Source organism: Cataglyphis hispanica, chromosome 7, assembly GCF_021464435.1.
Source record: "Cataglyphis hispanica isolate Lineage 1 chromosome 7, ULB_Chis1_1.0, whole genome shotgun sequence".
NCBI classification, from domain to species: domain Eukaryota; kingdom Metazoa; phylum Arthropoda; class Insecta; order Hymenoptera; family Formicidae; genus Cataglyphis; species Cataglyphis hispanica.
In genome coordinates, this window is record NC_065960.1 from 6,826,014 (window position 1) to 6,846,361 (window position 20,348).

At 36.1% G+C, this 20,348-nt stretch overlaps 1 protein-coding gene across 1 annotated transcript in view; it reads right to left on the reverse strand.

Annotated features, from left to right (window-relative positions):
* LOC126850965 (dipeptidase 1-like) overlaps positions 1-20,348 on the reverse strand; it is a gene marked incomplete at its 5' end in the record, with an annotated part of 133,372 nt that overhangs the window by 46,818 nt on the left and 66,206 nt on the right. Inside the window, one exon of the mRNA XM_050594456.1 lies at positions 6,438-6,591. Within this exon, the coding sequence (XP_050450413.1) occupies positions 6,438-6,591 (154 nt within the window). The remainder of the gene's footprint in view (positions 1-6,437; positions 6,592-20,348) is intronic.

Here is a 20,348-nt window from a genome sequence, read left to right on the forward strand (position 1 = left end):
GTTTCGGTCTGCAGTTGACAGGAATTGTAGGAGTGGCGAATCGCAAAGCCGAATAGTGACGACTTTAATCGCGCGCGATGCCGTAATTACGTTCGGGACGTCTGTATTTCGAGCACTTTGGTGACTTTTAGCCGCGAAACGGCTAATTGCGACGCGTAAATAATTCAACGGCAGAGAGCGGAAAGTTCAGCCTACGCTCTCGCGGTTTAATGTCGGTATGTCAAACGTGAAAGCGGCTCAAGACTTGAAAAACTTTTAACTCTAATTGCTCTTGCATATATAGTTGAATGAATACTTTCAGCGGAACAGCCGTCAAAAAGCAAACTCGACGTTATCTAGTATGCACGCGGTATTTACTTAACGAGCATTATCATATCAGACATGACATCTCTCGTGCCAAATGTGCTTCGCTCACATGTATTACATTATTTGATATTATACACGAACTGTGTGTTATCAATGAATAAAATATTATTCGCCATTAATGGCTTTTTTCATTCTTTGTTACGATAACTATATGAAGATATGTTCATACGTAAACAAGCACTATTACAAGTTCGCGATTGCATTCGCGCTATCAGCAATCTCAATTCTAAATGCGAAATCTTAATTTCAAACGTCACGGCGGAAGAAACTTGATTTCAACAGACGAACAGCACTACGTAATCTTACATCGCGGAAAATGCAGAGATATTAAGCGAAATATACCGACATCTGTATTAGTGGTACAATCGCTCCTCGTATTCCTCCTCACGATACCGTAAGGAGGCAGTTATCGCAGCATTTTAGGTCAGACATTCACAAAATGTCTTTTCGTATGTGTAGATGTGTGTATGCGAGATTCCTCTCTTCCCTTCCGCACCTTTCTAGCTCAGCCGCGCGCAAGAACGAGCAGTAGTTGTGGCGAGTTTTAGGTCAGACGTTCGTAAAAATACTTTCCTCTCCGCGTGTACACAACGTGTCGTATCTGCGATTCTACTTAAAGGCGAGCTGTGGTCGTAAGGACCCCCTGCTCTTTCTTTCTTTCTCTTTCCCTTTTTTTTTTTGTTTTTCTCTCTCTTTCTCTCTTTTGTCATAGTACGAGATAAGTTCTAGCAATCTTGTAGCTGCGCAATGCGAACTGGCTATTAAGACACAGCCATTTTAACTTACCTCGCGGAGATCACTTCGCAAAGAACCGCACATGTAAAAATCGATTTAAGGAATTGCTTTCTTTCTTATCGTGTTCGTTTATTAATTCTCGCATCTGGCGCTGTGTAATTTTCAAAACGCATCTTGTGTTGTGATGTCATGTACGGATTTCGATCTTACGAGTTTCTTGCAATATTAGAATCGTAAAAATACTGTTCTCTATTTTATCTACTATTTAAGAATACAATGGCGGTTTATATGAAAACAAAATACTTTTAAATATTAATTTTTTTTACAAAAATAACAATCTTTTACATATTACATATTATTTATTGGTACTGCAATTATTCGTATATCCAATCGCTATAATTGCACTTTTATTACTAACTCGTTTAGTTTATTGAATGTAAAAATGTATAACGAAAAATGAAAAAGATAATAGAAATTCAATTTAGTAACAGTTGTCAAAAAAGATATATTAAAAAAAAAAAAAACGTGTTTTGCCGTTGGCGTTTCATCTTCCATCGGTCCTCTTGCAATGCATCTAAAATTCCGAAACAACTGCGCGAGACGTAAATTTTCTCCCGTCTTACCCCGAATTGCTTCTCTTGCTGCAAAGTCGCCGAGGGTGTAACGCAAATTCCCACCGAGAGACGCGATAAATCGGGTAGCTTCGGCTCATCTCAAGTTGGAATGCACTTTCGTGATTTGTGATGTTCTGGAAGTGCCGAGAATCTCGCGGATAGACAGCCCGAGGGTTCAAACGAAAGTACTTGTATCGATTCTTTGGATTCTGCGACGCGTTAGTGTACTGTGGGTGAGGTAATAATGGGGAATGTTTTGGCTTTCTTTTATATTGGATTTTCACTAAATGAAAAAAAAAAAAAAATGCGAGAAAATTATTTGTAAAAAATTGTATTTAAAAAATTAAAATAAACTTTATATATTTTTAATACGTAATGGCATAATGGCGAAATTTTGATACGTGTATTTATACTCTGTCCTGTTGCGCGTTTAATTGAGGAAGCTTGCATGAATGTGCAAAAGGATCATTACAAGGGAAAATCTTGTCCACGTCGCGACGTTATGTAAGATCCTATGTAAGTCGGCGGCACGCGATCAATGGAGTAACCTTCCACAGTGGATACCAGTCAGCCCGTCTGAATTAACCAGGACAGTGATAGATCGAGGCGGGGTTGGTTTGGTTATCGTATACACACGACGTATGCGTTATGTATGTGTTATGTGCGCATTTGCCCCGATGGATATAACCGAGTGGTTATCCCTTTCGTCCTGACGTTGGCAGACTAGATACCTTAAGGGATCTATCGAGGTTGGAATATAATGCGAAATATATATATATATATATATATATATATATATATATATATATATATATATATATAGTCGGTGTGAGATCTCTCATATTTCGCTTTCCTCTCTTTGATATTCCCTTCAGTATTGCTACGTCCATCAATATTTTTAAATATGCGTATTTTTAGAAAATTTTGTTATTAACGAATAAATTAAAAATTATCGATGAAAATTAAATGGAAATTATATGCAGATTTGATTGAACAATATTATAATCATCATGCGTGGCTTTATTATTATTATAATACGGTTTTCTATGTGTAATATCATCTTGCGCGCTTTTATTCCATTTAATTACAAAATCCTCGCGTTCCAATTTTAATCGCGTTATTAATGATTCGCGCGTATAAATGTGATATTTATATTAAAAGAAAAACTCTTGTGCAATTATCCGACCATTAAGCGTTGCAACGTTATTGTCCTCGTATTTTTTTTTTTTCGTGATTATGAGCTGCAGCTTGCACATCTGGCGTGATCGCAGATTGGCATTAATTATGAAAAATTGCTCGTAACGCACATAGCGCTATGTCGCCGGTAAACACGACTATGCGCTCTACTACGTCATTATGCATCAGATTAATATTCTATTTAATAATTAAACATTAATAATTTTATTACATTGTGATGATAAATGGCGCGCATTTACATGTCTTCTCATTAGCGGTTGCTCGTTTGTATTCCTCTCTTCTTCCGTGTTTGAAAGTAAGCGGATATCTCAACGTTAAGGTGAGCGACTAAGGCCTCGATCCTTTTCAAAGGTGCCTCGCTCCATTTTTGCGCTTTTACTAAAGGCTGACTTTTCGAACCCTTTTATCATGGCACCACTTGGCTCGTGGCTGCCATAACTACGCGTCTAAACCGGTTCCTGATAGCTGAATCACGCCGAGATTGTCTTGCTAACGAGAACGCTGGTATTTTCAAAGGTCTCTCGAGAAATTTTGCTTCTCCCCGACAGAGAATATATCGGGTGATCTTCGATATTACGCTTTTATCCGACGTCGTTCGGAAACGTTCAATTTCTGCGCATTTCTCCGCGCGTCAAAGTTCCATTGAAAGTTTCACATCGATGTAACCCCTCGCGATGCATTATTTATCTTTACCAGCGTCGCGACACTGCCACGAGCAATGTGAGTAACACGTTCGCGTTAATTCGTAATGCGTTTTAACAGATCTCGCGCACGAGATTTCCCGCACGAGGTTTCGAATCTCGTTCGGAAAAGCGCGGATTTACGCGCAGGACGCGCGCGGCACCTCGAAAATGAATATCGAGAGACCGAAATCCCGTAATCCTCCTCCCGATTTAATCCGAGATTCAATGCATTTAAGAATGTATATATCGCGCTCCGTATACGCTGCATTTCCGCGGTCGTTCGATATCGGCTCTCTTAAATGGATTCCGGGCCCGCTATATCGCACACCCGTAACGGGTCTATGACCGGTATACCCGCTATTACCGTGCTATCGAGTCGCATTGCTTATTTAATACGAGCCAAGATTCTCGTTTGAATGAACCCTGGGCTGTACATATATCAACGATTTACATGTATGCAGCACGCTCCATCAAATTCGACGTTCGAGCACGTATCGGAGGAATATTTTTATATCTTCGCACGCATTCTCTCCCTCGAAACTTTCTATCGGGCTACTTTGCGTGCGCGTATATATATATATATATATATATATATATATATATATATATATATATGCGCGCGTCTTGTCTTTATCTTCCTCTTCTTTTATGTAACTCTCGACTATGTACTTCACGTCTTCAGAGACATGATCGCGCGCCTTTCACAAGTACCGTAAATAAATTCCCAGCTTCTGCTCTCTTTTGAGAGTTGCTTTAAATGCAATCAACTCGCGGTACAAAGGAAGGTAATTTTTTGATAATGAGAACATTTCAAATTGTAGGAAGTCTTATCATTGGAATAAATTTGTGCAACGTTTTCCTCGAGTATTATTCATGATATATTTTAATTATTAATTAATATTTTTTATTCAGATTAATATACGTAAAATTTTAATTTCTCATTGTTAAATTATTTTCATTCTTCTTTATATTTTTTCCGGAAAAGTGTGCGTTTAATATTGCCTGTAGACCAAAATCTCTTTTATAATCTGTTTACTATCCTGATCTTCCTACTTTTTATTTTTTTTTTTTTGTAGCGAATTATTTTAGACCGCCTTAGACGTAGTCAGAAGCCATCCTCCGTGCAAAGTTTCGCGCGCTCCGTCGAAGTTTATACGAAACGATACCGAGCCGCACGAAAAGGATTTTCGCGGGATTAATCGAAGGTATTTCGGAGTGGAGGATGGAGAAACCGATCGTGTCGTGGTAAATTTTCGGCGGCTCGTGAAGCACGGCAACCGAAGGAAATTAATTGCCCAAGTTCGCCTCGATTTTCCTCGGGTCGTTAAAGAGCCGTTTCCGCCGTTAATTGAACCAAGAAGCGATTTTTTATGGTCAGATCTTAATTGCGATTTTAGATTAATCCCCGGTTATTAACGATCGCTCGGTGGAAGCGTCGCGCACGAAAGCTTTAACTGCGCGATCGGAAAAACCGAAAATTTATATTCGTTAAATTCACGGTTAAAAAGAGAAGAGATCAGATCCGTTGGTAATTCCGGATAAGTTCGCGTTAATCGGAAAATTTTGTTCACGAAAATTGTTTCGATGTAACAATAGATAGATAGAGTTAATTCTGTCGTCATTGTAATATGTTCGATAACGGATGTTTTTTTTTTTTTCTATCACCGCATTTCATAGCATATTTCACAGCATGTAATCCTCTTTGTCATGTAAATTTTATCGTATCTGTTAGGATAGAAATTACGAGATATTTGCGCCAATTCGCGCGGAATATTTTAAGCTTGCAAGCGTTACGCATTAGTGTTTACTAAACGTAGACACGAAATCTTCGTAAAATCGATTAATTGCTATTAGGCGCAGCACCACTGCTGTTTGATTTATAGCCGAGTTACGTACACAGCATGCCATAAATTAATAATCCCATGCTTGCCATGAACAAAACAGGCTTCACAGGATATGACGTACATTTCATTGAACGGCCAATTGCACGCGATTCTGAGAGTCGACAGACGCTCAAATTTAAATCAGATGGATAAACATGACTTTAAATTAATTATAAATTTCGATGATTCTGCAGATTGAATTCTACGTGCAAACATTTAATTGCAATTTGGCGGTACTGTAACTTCGAGGCGACATGCGATTCTCTCATTCGCGTGGATTTAATTTTCACTCACGAGCTGCGATAAAGTTGCTGAAAATAGTATGTTAAGCTCGACTAATTGCCACGTTTGTTTACGAAAACTGAGGAAAATTTAAATTATCTCACGATAACATTTTTTTCCTTCACATTTCTTTTCGTGATATAATACTATATACATTTTTATTGCTAAGAGTAAATATAAGCATAATCTACTTAGACTTATGTCTCTCTCTATTGTGAGAGAGAAATTATAATTTTAAAAATGATGAAATAAATATTCACGTGAGCGTAATATGTATAATTAACGCAATTAAAATTTTATCGAAATGTTAACACTCATTTTTTTATACTCTCGTATCTTTACAATAATTTTTTCAAGAAGTTAATTGTATTGTATATATAAGTCTATTCTTTATATTTATATATAATTTGTTCAGTTCTTCATATAATTAAAAGTGACATATCATTATAAAGCCACATTAAGTCACTGAAAATTTCAAAGCATTAGTGGATTCTATTCTTAAAATTTAAAGCGTTCTTTTACGATATAAATATGAACAATAATTAATAAAGACAAACGCTTGATATTGAACGGGAAATTTTCGATACATTGAATCAGTTCGACGATTGGTTGGACGAACTTTGGCCGAAGTAATAACTTCGGGGAACTCCTGTTATTGCCGTTATTATTAAACTCACCTGCGCTGCAACCATGCCTTCCTTTAATCTCCTGAGATCTGTATGGCTCCAGGCGCTTCGTGACCAAGGATGAGTGTCCCTCAGGTCATCAAACCTGAACTCCCTTAGCTGGTTCTTCAGAAACTTTCGTATGTTCCAGGGTAGATCGTTGTGCCTGAAAAAGAAAGTAAAATATTGATCGATGTATATTCGTGATTTTTATGTTCCTTAAACTTTTTAAAAGCTGAACATAGCATATCACTGTTTGTCAAGCAGTTGGATAAATTTATTTCAGTGGAACACACGTCCTTTACGCATGACAGGGAATATGTTTTGCGTTTGAAAGTTCTACCAAATATCTCTTTTCCAATAAAGTTGTTTTACTAGGTTACACGAATGCGCGTAGTTTTCTGAAGAAAAAAACTATCGCAATGTGTGTATGTGTGCGCAATTTTTCACAAAAAAGAGACGACCAATAAAACTTGCTTTACAAAATATTTTAAACTATTTCGTCAAAAATATCAGTTCTTATGTTAAATGCATTTATATTATGCTTAAGTGCTCCTATCAATTTCATTTAAAATGAGAATATTCGATGTCCTGTAATTCAATTCTATAATGTAGTTCAAAGGAACTCTAGATGGCTAAAGTTTGGTCTTTACAACAGCATTACGTGATGTCCAACTTGCGGTAGACTCGGTAGCTGTTGTATCAAACTTATTTTCCATGAAGTTACAGGGGATGCTTCATGGAAATAAGAAATGTGTCTGCATTCTTGCTGAGATGAAACATGAAGTCAATTCACTGACATGTTGCATATTAAGTTTCTTTTTCCAAGATAAGCATAAGTATATCGTATAACTTTTATTTTCTCGGAAAATATAAATTTTATACACGCGCGGTATGACTTTAATATAATATTTACATAGATCTCTTACATATCTGGATACTATGAATATGAGATTTATGATTATATATAATAGAATAAATAAAGAGAGAGAGAGAGAGAAAGGGAGAATGAGATATAAAGTGAAGAGCGTTAAAAAGAAAATACTATATTAAATTAATTTAACTTGTGTAAAATGATATTCCAGAGATGTAGAATTATTGAATAATTTATTTTAAAAAAAAGAAAACAAGAAAAATACTAATTGCCAAAAAAGCGCTTTTTATCTTGATTGATTGATTTTATTTGTCATCGAGAATTGTCATGATAATATTTCGTCATTTTATACGTAAAGAGTGATTTGTGGTTGAAAAGTCGAGAGAGTCGATTGCAATATTAAATAGGCTGGATTATTATAAATAATAGCATACTTTCAATATTTGTAACAATATTGGAGAATTTAATCGGATAACTTAATTTAATCTAATTTTTTAACTAACATACATAAAAAGATTTTTTGAAGCATTATAATATTTTTAATTGCAATATTTAGATTCTCATTTCTAAGTTTTATGAACATAATTACTGTCTTCATTTATTATTTCTGTTTATTGATTATCATAAAATAACAAGGCGGAAAGTTTTGATCGATTATATTTACTTAAAAGTTTATTTGCTTTTACGAAAATCATAAACATCGCAATTCTTGAATATATAATCGATGTGTATAATCAATCCATATTTTTATCTTCTCTGCGAGAATGTAAAATGAATAAAAAAACTATCGAGATGTAATAGCGATATATTATGAAGTATGAAGTATCGAGACTGAATTCATTATTTACACAATTGTGCATAGCGTGCCGACACGAAAGATTTGTTTATGTGCGGTGCGAAGGAATGCGTTGATACGTGCTCACCCGGTGCCACATAAACATTGTACATATATACACGCATACCAACGCTGCGACCTTCAGTAGTCTGACAGTGGTTAAACACGCCGGCCGGGTCGGTGCGAATAATCGACATTTAAAATACGCAATCTATTATAAAGCACGCTGAGTGATATATGCATAATCAAAATTTCGTATTTTTGTCACGGACAATGATCGCAACAAGATAATAAGTAATGCGCGCGATAATTAATGTCTCTCGATATTCGTGATTTATCGCTATTGCGTTTTGATGCGATGACAATGAAATTCCTTTCGCTCATTTCACATTAATCGCGTGTAATCATGTGTAACAATTATACAATTGTTATTAATACAATTGTTATTAATTTAGATTTGATGGCGATAGCAGATATCCGTTATAACGATTCTGATTAATTGGCGAATATAAAAATCAATCAAAGAAATCGAGTGTCGAAAATCGAGAATATTAAAAATCGGAAGCGTCGAAAATCGGAAGTGCCGAAAACCAGAAGTGTCGAGAATCAGGAATGCGTGACGATATCGATAATCGAAATGTTATTATATCGCGAATTTAAATGTCTTCGGATATGTTTTCAACTCGATGTCAACTTGATTTTAAAAGCTGAGCAACAAATATTGGCTAATGAGTAAATTCATTTGATTTAAATTTAATTTATTTGAATATTTAGAATTACTTATTTTTTAATTGCTATTTATTTGTATGGTATTGCTATTTATTTGTATGACAGAAATCCCAAAAATTATTTTTTCTGCAGTCTTTTTAAAAAGTACATTAATTAAAAGGTACATTATTTAAAAAAATTAATAAAGAATAATTTTTTTTATATTTAATTATAAAAAATAGAAAAATAAATTTTTTAAAATTATAATTAAATTATAATTTTAATAATTATAATAAATATAATTATAATTTTATAAATAATTTTTGAAAATAAAATAATAATTAAAATTTGATATTTCTTTCATATACGTATATAAAAATTATTGTGTATATTATGATTTATAAATAATAATTTGTACAATAATTATTTCAATTGCAGCATGTAACACAATGCCGATGCAACTTGGTGAGTGAATTATTTTATCACATATAATGTATAATAATGTCCGAATATAATTTTATCCAAATATTTATACGTGTAAATATATATAAATGATATTGAAAACCACATACATATCCGATGAAAATCAATAATTAAATTATATATATATATAATCTAAGATGCATTTCTAATTCTAATATTAAAATGTAATAGCAAATTGTGGCAAAAAAGATATTGAATTTAAATGAATTATATAAAAATTTTGATATTAATATTTTAATATTCTAAATTATAAAATAAACAATTTATTGTTCGTAAAGATAATTGTTTGTCAACAATTTACAATTTTTGCTGATTAATAAAGAGCAAAACTGATAATATTAATGATGAAAAAAAGATTAAAGCAGAATTTCTTTCCAGTCCATTTCTAGCTTAAATTAGTTAAATATAAGTACATTTTTCGGCATATTAATTTAATTTATTATAAAAATAAAATATTATAAATTGCATTTACTTTTTCATGTTTATGTAAAATTTATTATTTGGTTTTATATATGAGATAATAAAATTTTATATTTTCGAAATATTTTTTAAATTGAAATAAATATTTTAAAATTTACTTTTTCTCATTTTTTTTCCATCGGGAATGCATATACATACATATTAATAGAATTATAATTGAAACATATCGAATATTCCACTATATAATTTCTTTATGCATTTTTCATATGTCAATTTCTGTATAATTTGTAACTTTGGGCTATACTTTCTTGTTTTAATGCATGTGGTTTATGCATTCTGACAGATGATTATCATTCTAACATGCATTTATTACATATTGCAATTTTGGTGAAATCTTATATTTACATATTTTTCCTAGATAATTTATATATTCACTGATAATATATTCATAAATTTATATATTCACTGATAATTGGACTGTATTTCGTTAAATGACTGTATTTCATCAATTCAATCGAACAGGAAGCATCCGTGTTGTAACAATCGTTACGGGATTAATAATTATCTAATTAGCTTAAGACGCAAAATTGACAGATCCCTCGAGAGGCCAAATATTCTTTGCGGAATTTATTTCTAATCGTAAGTCAGCGGCATAGTTTAAACGTAAAGGAATTTCCGGTGCTCCATATACACACATACACTGACAACGAAGAGGCGCGCGCCGCTTGCGCGGATATATACGGGCATTGTTACCCCAACAAATCTGCCTCGAATCAACGATGGATCTGCCGTCCGTTTGTAACTAACCGCACTGTACCCTCTCGAATGCACTTTGCATGCGGAGCGATAGGCGCTTAACTTCCAGCAGAATTAGATAACCAAACGAGCATTTCACGTACATAGCGCGTCGGCTTCCTCCCTCTCCCCTTTCCTCTCCTCTCCTCTCCTCTCCACTGCTCGAGTAATAGTTCGATCATTTTGGGGAATATGCAAGCGTTGGCAGAGAGCGTGCAAATATCCGACTTGATTTAAATATCAAGGACGCGTGCCATTCTGTTCGACAGCGTCCGCGAATGCATGCTTAGATTTATGGAGGATCGAATAAGTTTATTATCGAAGCATAAACACAGACCGCGTTCGTTTTATGCGCTCGGTGCACTTTGAATTAACGTCGAGTAGTTAGCGCTTTGTTTATCCAAAAAGTTTTATTCCCGAGAGAAGAATACTTGCCAAAAGTGGGAATAATTTCGTGTTGAAAGAGGGATAGTAGACTGCTCGAGAGTTGCTAAGCCGTCTGCAAATATATATGTACACTGGTTGGCTAAACAGATACAATGGAGACTTGCTGTATATATGTATATATGTATATGTGCACACATTATATGTTATACATATATATATATATATATATATATATTGGGGGAGAGAGGGAAGAGGGAGAGATAGAGAGAGATGCAGAGTCCTTTTGTCCATTTTGGATCGCCCATGCAGGATAGTGCGACCAAACGCCGGTAAAGTTCTTTGTTTCGTGTGGGCTACCACATACGCAAAATCTCGAGACACTCGAACTATATTATGTTAGAAGAGAAGTGCGCGCGAGAATATCCAATAAAATGTATATTTCAACAAAGCACGTAGAACTCCACGTGTAATTTCAAGCTCCGCGTATAATTAATCCTTTAATCGGCGTTGCGTCTAATGATTTACTTCTCTCATATCCTGCATTATACTGTGGAGAATTTCGGTACAACGATGTAATCGTCATTTGGCACGAATCGTTTTTTTCGGCACGGCCATTAGCAATACGTTAGGAAATTTTTAGTAATTCATAAAAGTGCCTTCGTGAATCTGGCTTACGGCCAGAATCGTGTTTGCATTTGTCGATAAAAGAACGTCGTGGAAATCAGCATACTTATTCGTTTTTAGCCACAAATGATTTATTGCCTCCCGTTAGTAGAATTATAAAAATTGGCTATTTATGTAAAATGGCTTATTAGCAACTTGATTCTTAATTTATTCACAATTTAATTCATTTATCCATTTATACAGAATAAAGCATCTGTCAGAATATATACACGTGAGACAAATTTGCCTAGCGTATATAGAACATTACGTGATGACAAATTCATGGTCTACATGGTCTAGTCATTATCATTGCAAATCTAATATAATCATTATCTTATGATTGCAAATTGTAAATAATCGATTTTAATTCAATTCTGAGTGCGTAGGCTACGCGAATAATACATGATTTACGGTAGTGCACGTTACTATTCAGTTCAAACGTAGTACAATAATAATTATGAAGGTATTCCCGTGCTATTAAAGTACATTTCCGTTAATTCCTCATACATATTCAGCAAAGGGCGTGCCTAAGAGGCGAGATATATTCTACATGAATTTCGCGGCTTATAGTACTAAAACTTCTATACTTATGAAAAGAAAAAAAAATCTTTGCTTTCAAATTGTGACTTATTTGACAATTAATATAAAATAAAATTTTTCCAGAGAAATATTTACATTTATTACATAAATATAAACTGTCTCTGTCCAATTTCAAATTAATTTAATTACCTATTAAATTTTAAAGATATTACGTCGATTTTAACTCGCAATTATTGTGTTTCCGCGATGATAATTGGTTGTCGATTGTGTATCTCGTGTACGTAAACACGAATATAATGTATAAGTTCGGTATTGACAGCTCGACATTTAACGGTTAAATATCTCTTGAAAAATAATTGATTAAGCAAGCAAACGTTAAAAGCGAGAGAGAAACGCGATAATGAAAATGAGAAGCGCAGAAAATGCCAAATATATGATGGCAGCGCAATTTATAAATTATCACGCTAAAGTGCCGGGTCTTTCTAAACACATTACTAAATCTCAAGTTCCCGAAAGTAACTAATACGCTAAACAGCATAATTAATAATTGCGAATGTGTCTCTCGTACTTTGAAATTTTCTCGCTTCGTGATCTCATACATATTCAGGGGATGCAATGCGTGCCTAAGAGCTGAGATAGCTCCGGTGTCGATTTCGCGAAACTACCGACGAATTTTCGCCGTTTGCCGAAGTGACGAGAGAAGAGGGAGCGAGGAGGGAGGAGGGAGGAGGGAGGAGGCGGGGGGGGGGGCAGGAAAGAGAGTAACCGGCGAGATCACCGGTTAAGAGGCGGTGGGTGATGTGAGCGGTGGTTAATTGGCAAAGCGCGATAAAGTAGCTGGTCTGCCCCCGTATATGCATATGAATGGCGAATATATTCCGTTTGCTGGCTGCGGTTACGTTGCTCGGCATGCAAATAAGTTTTCCGGTCTTGGGAGGCGCCGAGGCGATTCGGAGCTATCGCCTTTGCGGAACGAAGGGGGAGATTAGTAGTACGATCGTTTCCGGGAGTTACCATGGCTGATTTGAGCGAGCATTTCCGTTAAAAATAGCCATTAAAAGTATGAAATTTCAATAAAATCGACGTCCGTGCACTTTACCTTGCTGTCTCCGATGCGGATGCACGCAAAACTACTGTATCTTCCGGTTTTTTTTCCATTCGAAATATGTTTCCTGACAGATTGTTCCGCACGCATGCTTCTTTTTGGAGACATCGATCGCGGCTGAGCATATATATCGGTGTATCGAGATTATTTGTTGATCGATTTTTTTCCCATGACTTTACGGAAGAGTGCTGGTTTTGCGAAATATCTCACGGTTGCGCTATCAATAAATGTCAGCGAGTCAACGTGTTCCAAACATGTCGCGCAACGTGAAACAATATAAGCAATTTAAACCCTTTTTTTTTCACCACAACGATCATATTCAATTTTGAAATATTTAATAGAAATTGATTATAATAAGAATGGCAGAAATTATATTATTCGAAAAATGTTTATCTGTCTTTTAATTTATTTGTCATTTTTTCTCTTGCGGTGTCGTTTTAGCGATATATTCGTAGCCGCTCCCATTTGATTCATAAAATCTAATCCACCATGCTCTAACCGCGAGAGTCACTACTAAAGTTTGTTAGTACCTCTTGAAAGTTTCTCTCCTTTTGGGAAACTAACTTGGGACATTTTAAGTCTTAATACTTCTCGTAAGAGTGACAATTTATTTTCTGATCTCACGCTATTTGCGTGCTACGACTTTACTACACATTATTGACCTTTTTTATTAACTCTGCCAACATACGCAAACGTTACCGCTTCATATATTCATATATTCATGAAACTCGCGAGGGTTACGTTATATCACATGGAGTAGAAGATTAAAAAATTTTAAACGTTTTGTCTGCCGTTTTACCATGTCGGATACTTTTATTATATTCGAAGCTTGCACGACAAATTTAACATGAAATAATTGTCGCATAAATCAGTAAATAATTACTTTTTATTGGATCACTTTTTATTTTAACATATTTCGTGCTTTTGCATTTTTAAATCTCTTGGCCTTTGCAATTTTGAGTCGAGTGATACAAGTTGTAATATTACGATGTTAAAATTAAGCTCTGCCGATATGACATTTGCGTGGCATGTAAACTTTGGCTGCTATAACGAAGATAAGTAAATTTTCCTAATTTACTATTCGAATAGTGAACGGGAACGGAATCAATGAAATTTCGCGACAGTTGTTTTGCAAAAGTTTGCGTCACTTGATTTTCGTTGTGCGCGTGTATCCCATCGTTTCGTCTGGATTCTCGGACCTTACCCAAGAGTTTTCACTCACGTTTCTGGATTCAAGATCCAGATCCGATTTTGGAGAATAGGATCGTGTCCCCGAGAGAGATCCCCAGAGTGCTTTGCCGTACGCGTTCGAGCAACTCCGTGAAATGGAGTTACGCGTTGCTGCTACATTAACTCCACCGGAAGTTGATGTCTGTGTCGGTTCCTGCCGCGTACACATATATCGTGGACCGTGGAAGGCTGAAAATTAGCCTTACCGCATTCGCCGTCCACGATCGTCGTAACAACGAAGATTTGTCTTCCTTTCCGAATATCTGCCTGAACAGATATTTCTCGTGAATTTGTTCGTCTTTACTCACACTTATCTTGATCTTTTTTACGATCTTTTAAGCCGGAATATTTGTTATTCTATTCCTACATTTTTTTATATTCAATAATAATTTTTTTTTTATATTTATTTATTTTCTTTGAACTTCTATTTCATCTGTGGATAATTATAGCCGCAATTATTTTCTTTCTTTTATTTGTGTTTATAATTAAGTTATAATTTCCGTAATCTTTCTTTGCATACACTAACGGTACTGACTGAATCGCTTTATACTCTACTCTGTCAACCGTATCTATTTTCGCTTTCCTGTCTTCTGGTTGGTTTATCGTTTACTCTCTCGGCATTTCCTATGCACTGCAAATTACTTTGTTAATCCGTCTACTATCCCGAGCGTTGGCCGAATGAGATCCCGGATTAGTACCTAGCGTGTTTTTGTCCGAATTTCGAGATGCCCCCGATATGAGCGCCGCCATCTGTCTCTCCTCCCATGCGAAATTTGCGGCTTGGAAACATCTCTCGGAAGAAACTTAATTAATTATAACGTTGACTGATTTTGATTAATATGTATTCTCTTTTTATCCGCCATTGCGTACGAAGGATTAGATACGTCGTTAAGATATATCTTTCCCCTCCTCTTCCCTCTCGGTCCCAATTTTTTATCGATTATTTGATTAAGTCTGCAGCGACGGCTCTGCCATTGTATCGTTTTGTAATCGATGTAGCGCGAAATTGATACGTAGCTCCTACGAGAATGACTTTTAAAGCCACGTCAGCAAGCCATCAATCGATCACGTAAATCCTAGCGAGCGAGAGGAGCCATCCCGTTGTGTTTTAATGCGATCTCACGGTGACCGGCCCTTCACAATTCCTCCGTTTCTTACAAATGGATTTAGTTGGCGGTGCCAATAATTCGTTTCCATTCTTCTCCCCTTGAATTACTTCGTACAATGGCGGATTTAAAATTGGGAGATACGAGAAGATGGGATCTCGATCGTTATCAGACAGAGAGTTTCCTTTCTATCTGCGTTCGTTGCCGCGCTGTTAACGAACGTCCGACGAAAGCTCGAAGTTCCGCAAGTCTGATGACTTCGCAGCTCGTTAATAAAATTAATTATAACCAAAGGCGGCAAAAAATTAGCAAAGTCGTTTGAGGATGTTCGCAGGAATTTTAGATTAACGAACCCAATATTGAACTTTACGTTCGAGCTACTACTGCTCATTAGTTTCACAAGACACCATATCTCTCTTAAAGTAATATTTAAATACTTTTTCTTTTTCTTCTTTTATGTTATTTTATTACAAGAAAGTAAAAAAAAAAAAAAAACTAATGTGAGTAAAATTAATGATATTTAAAAGATTTAGTTTTTACATGAATATGAAAGAAATGTAATTTTTTCACTTGATTCTAAAATAATTTAATTAAACTAGAATAATTTTTTCTATTAAAGAAAGAGATTGTATTACTTTTATATTTTTAAGATTTTAATATTAAAACGTGAAAATAATAGGAATAATACAAGAAAGAAAATACGACTTTTGGAGATTCTTTTTTATGAGCGATACAGCGTTAAATCAGCTTCTCATTTTCCAACTCATGTTTCCGATCCCTTTCTTATCTCGATGCAGATAGAGAAAAGGAATGATTATTTCTCACCCCCGTCCATATCCGTGAAAGCGGAACGGGCTCGATGCTTCGATTGCATTCAATGAAATCACCTGCAATCGTACGACGAAATAGATTCGAAGTAAATTGAAAATGCCTTCTTGCGGTTTTCTGCTTTTCATTTTCGTATACAAATATTACAACACAGCCAGATGAAGGAACGGAGCTAAGACTGCGTTATTTGTAAAAATATAATTTTCTATAATAATCATATTTATATATTTTTTTTAATCTAGTCCATTGATCAAGATGAAATAATCAGGCATCGCCCGTTTAGATTCAAATTTCGATAATGCATTCTTATAACCATTGTGATTGTGATTATTTTCCAGAATATCGATTCTAGACAGAAAGTTGCGATCCTTTCGAGTGTCTTTGACGCAAGGAAATGCGTGTGACATTGTTTCACAGATCTTTTCCGCGATTTAACTTTATTTTGCTGTAAGAAATAGAATAATTTTCGAAGTACGACATTTTCTTGAGAGCAGTCAATTGGAAAATCGTACAATGAAAACAAAATACGGTAAAATAACATATTCTTTACATCAGCAAAACAAACTTTGTTATAGTGCATATGAGAAAAGTTTTCACAAATACTATCGTATTTTGTCAATTTTTTAAAGAAGATGCGTCGTGTATGTAGTTTTTGAAATTTTTAAAATTTCATTTAGGAAAATCTTCTCATTTCAGGTCTTTTTCTTTCTCTTTCGCTTTTCATTTTGCGGAACGAAGAAGCTTACATGAGCATTTCGCTTGATATCGCGAAATTTTCCTTGTCGGGTATAGACCGGTTAAAATGGCTGGCATTTTCATTATTTCGACGACATTACCCCAATTTTGCTACCGGGAGCATAAATGCGTTTAATTATGGTACAAACGCGCGTCCTACTTTCATGAACGGACTGCTTGTCAGAAAGGGGCAACGTTCCCATTAAATAGATCACACATTTCGGCTTGAAATTTTCTGCGGTGTGTAGGAAGACAGGAAGGCGTGAAATTGCTCATCACACGGGACACGCAGCGGTCTGCCGGAGCGCGATGAGAGAACACGAAAAAACGTAATTGCAAATAATTAAAAGCTCGGGACAATTTCACGACCGCTCCCGAAGGAGTCTCGAGAATGTTTCGTCGAGCTGAATAGCCGGAACGTGCTGCTAACACCGCTTCCCGCAATTCTTTCCTGCGGTAGCGTCACTCGGAAGTCTTTCGACGTGTTACTGCGGCGTGTTAGAAACCCACCGTCGTCCATACCTTTTTGTCTTTTAACCCACGATCCCACCGACCACCACGTTGGCTTAACCGAGAGAGAATTACAAGTAGGGTAATTAAATATTTCCGCGACAAAAGTCATAAACAGCGGCGGTGTAACAAGATTATTGTGGCCGTTGGTCCATCGTGGTTATCAGGTTTACAGACACGTACTTCCGAGATCTCCGAGACTGTCGGTCGTGGAATCCTCCTTCCGATGCGGGAAGCTCATCGCCGGTTTAATTATACGCCACATTAAGCTGTTTCAATTACAGACCGAATATACCAATTTGATGGTGCCGACAAGATTAAGGATCGTGTTTCTCGTTTTCAGAATAAAACAATGCAATTCTTGTAATTTTCGTTTCGTCGGTCATTTGCAGAAATTACACGAATATTATGGATCGGATGAAAATCCCATTCACATGTCGAGAGTGTATATCAAATAAACACCAGGCACTTGAGAGTTGAGCTTCGCGGAAAACGACGCGAATCCGTAATGCGTGCGGAAGGAACGGGGATAAATGCTTCGCAATCTTTATCACTTGGCACGTTATCGCTTCTGTATCCCGTATTTCGCATTCCGTATGCAGCATCCATTTGCGCGGATCTTTAAGCGTTAACATCGGACCGAGATAATCGCGCAATTTGAGTACAATCGAGTCGTCTTATCTATCGCATTTGTCGTCGTTTGTATACGGATAAAACTCAAGTTCGGCATCCTCCGATCTCTCTTGGAGTACTTGACGTAGAATTTTTCCGATTTTACCAAACGACACGTGATGTTCATTGCCCGCGGGTCGCGCGAGACACTTCTTTTTCAGGCCGGAGCAAGAGGGACGAGCTATTATTTGGCGCACAATGCGACCGACGAGGCTTTCACTCGTTATCGGTAACGAGTTGCCTTCGGCTTGCCGACATCGGGGAAATCGCTGGCGCGTCTCTTCCTCCATGTCTTTTATCGCAGCCGCTTTTGAGAAATTCTCGAAGTTTGCTCGTGGAATCGGTGCTCAGAGCGGAATCCGGAGTTCGGCTTTCCGGAGGAAAGAAGTGTTTCGCAGCGGCGAATGGAATTATTAACTTAAAATTTACTTAATTGGATTGATTTTTTTTAGCGCGATATAGCTGTACACACACACACACACATATTGTTCCGAGATATAACTTTTTAAAATTATTTTACTTTACATAAGCGTTATTTGTAATAATGTATGTGAAAATATGTCAATATTTAAACAAGAAATAACGATGTAAACATAGTAGATTTGAAAGTCTCTGCGTAAACATATTTAAAGATTGTTATATAAAAGGAATGTCGGACATTAGATACATCGATATAGATACTCTCATAGCGAGTACACGCGACGTGTACATATTTGTACACGGACGCGCACGTGAAGTAGGAATACACTTCCGTGTATTCCTAGGAAGAGACACACGAGTTTGTACCAGCAAGAGAACCGGAAATTCCTATCTACCCTCCGGTAACCCGAGGAACCCGAGGACCAACAGCCACAGGCCACTCTCTCGAGTAAATTTCATTCTCCTTGCGTCTCCTACCGATGCACCTTCCACTCCATTCTCTCGAGTTTCTTTTTCATTTTCTCCTCTCCATTAACGTCTTTTCTTTTCTGCACTCGCAAAACTTTCTCATTATCTCAGCAAAAATGCGCGACACTCTTTCTAAGACTAGTATGATTCAATTGGTTCTTTTTTTTTATTTCGAATAAAGAAGCGTGATTCCGGTGGCGACTCCGATAGACTGGCGAATCCTATTTACGCTATCTGATTATTTTTAATTCTCGTTGCATTGTGAGTGTGATCTTATTTTTATTTATTGTATGTCCCATCTTTGTGGAATTGATTCATGGAATACCAAGCGGTATTGCTCTCCAATTTTTAACATTACATGGTGCACATTGTAAAATTGCGAAAAAGTTTCAGAAACACTTTTTGTTCAATGGACTTCTGTAGATTCTATTTGATTGTATATAAATAAAAAATAATAGTTATGAAATCTTCTGATTATTATATTAAATTCCAAAAACCATTTATTTTTACTGCCGCTAAATACACGTTGGCAATATTATTTTCGAGTAATAAAAAATCGATCAATTGAATGCTCGTGTAATAGAATTGTCACTGGTAAATGCATGTACGGATGCAACACGTCATAGCAAATCGGACAAGACGGACGTTCCTTTGATGTCTAATTGCCGGTGTAATTAGAGCCACGCCCGGCTATACAAAGACGACCGTGTGCGTCGTTACGATGACATTGCTCTCGCTGGCTATAAATTTATGTTGTGCGGAATTCCACGGCCAACGATTATATGAGGGAATTCAAGTTATTTGTTGGATTTTCGACTCTCGGAATTTTTCGCTGCTCGTCAACGTGACAGAGAGGCGAGCGGGATACGTGAGAGAACAGGCGTGTCATTCTACTGGCTTCCATCAGAATTTGATGACGGAAGTTTTCGCGCGAACTTTTGTCGCATTCGTAACTATTATTTCTCTTCTGATCTGGCGTCGAGAATTTTTGCCGGATACAGCGCACTGATATCTCGAATTCGTACAATGTCGTTACAAGAGTGTATTGTTTTCAGACTAATATTAATTACGTTAATTAAATTACAATTTTCTAGTTTTCTCTCAGTTATGGCAGATTATCATATATTTGCGAGAGTTTTCCTTT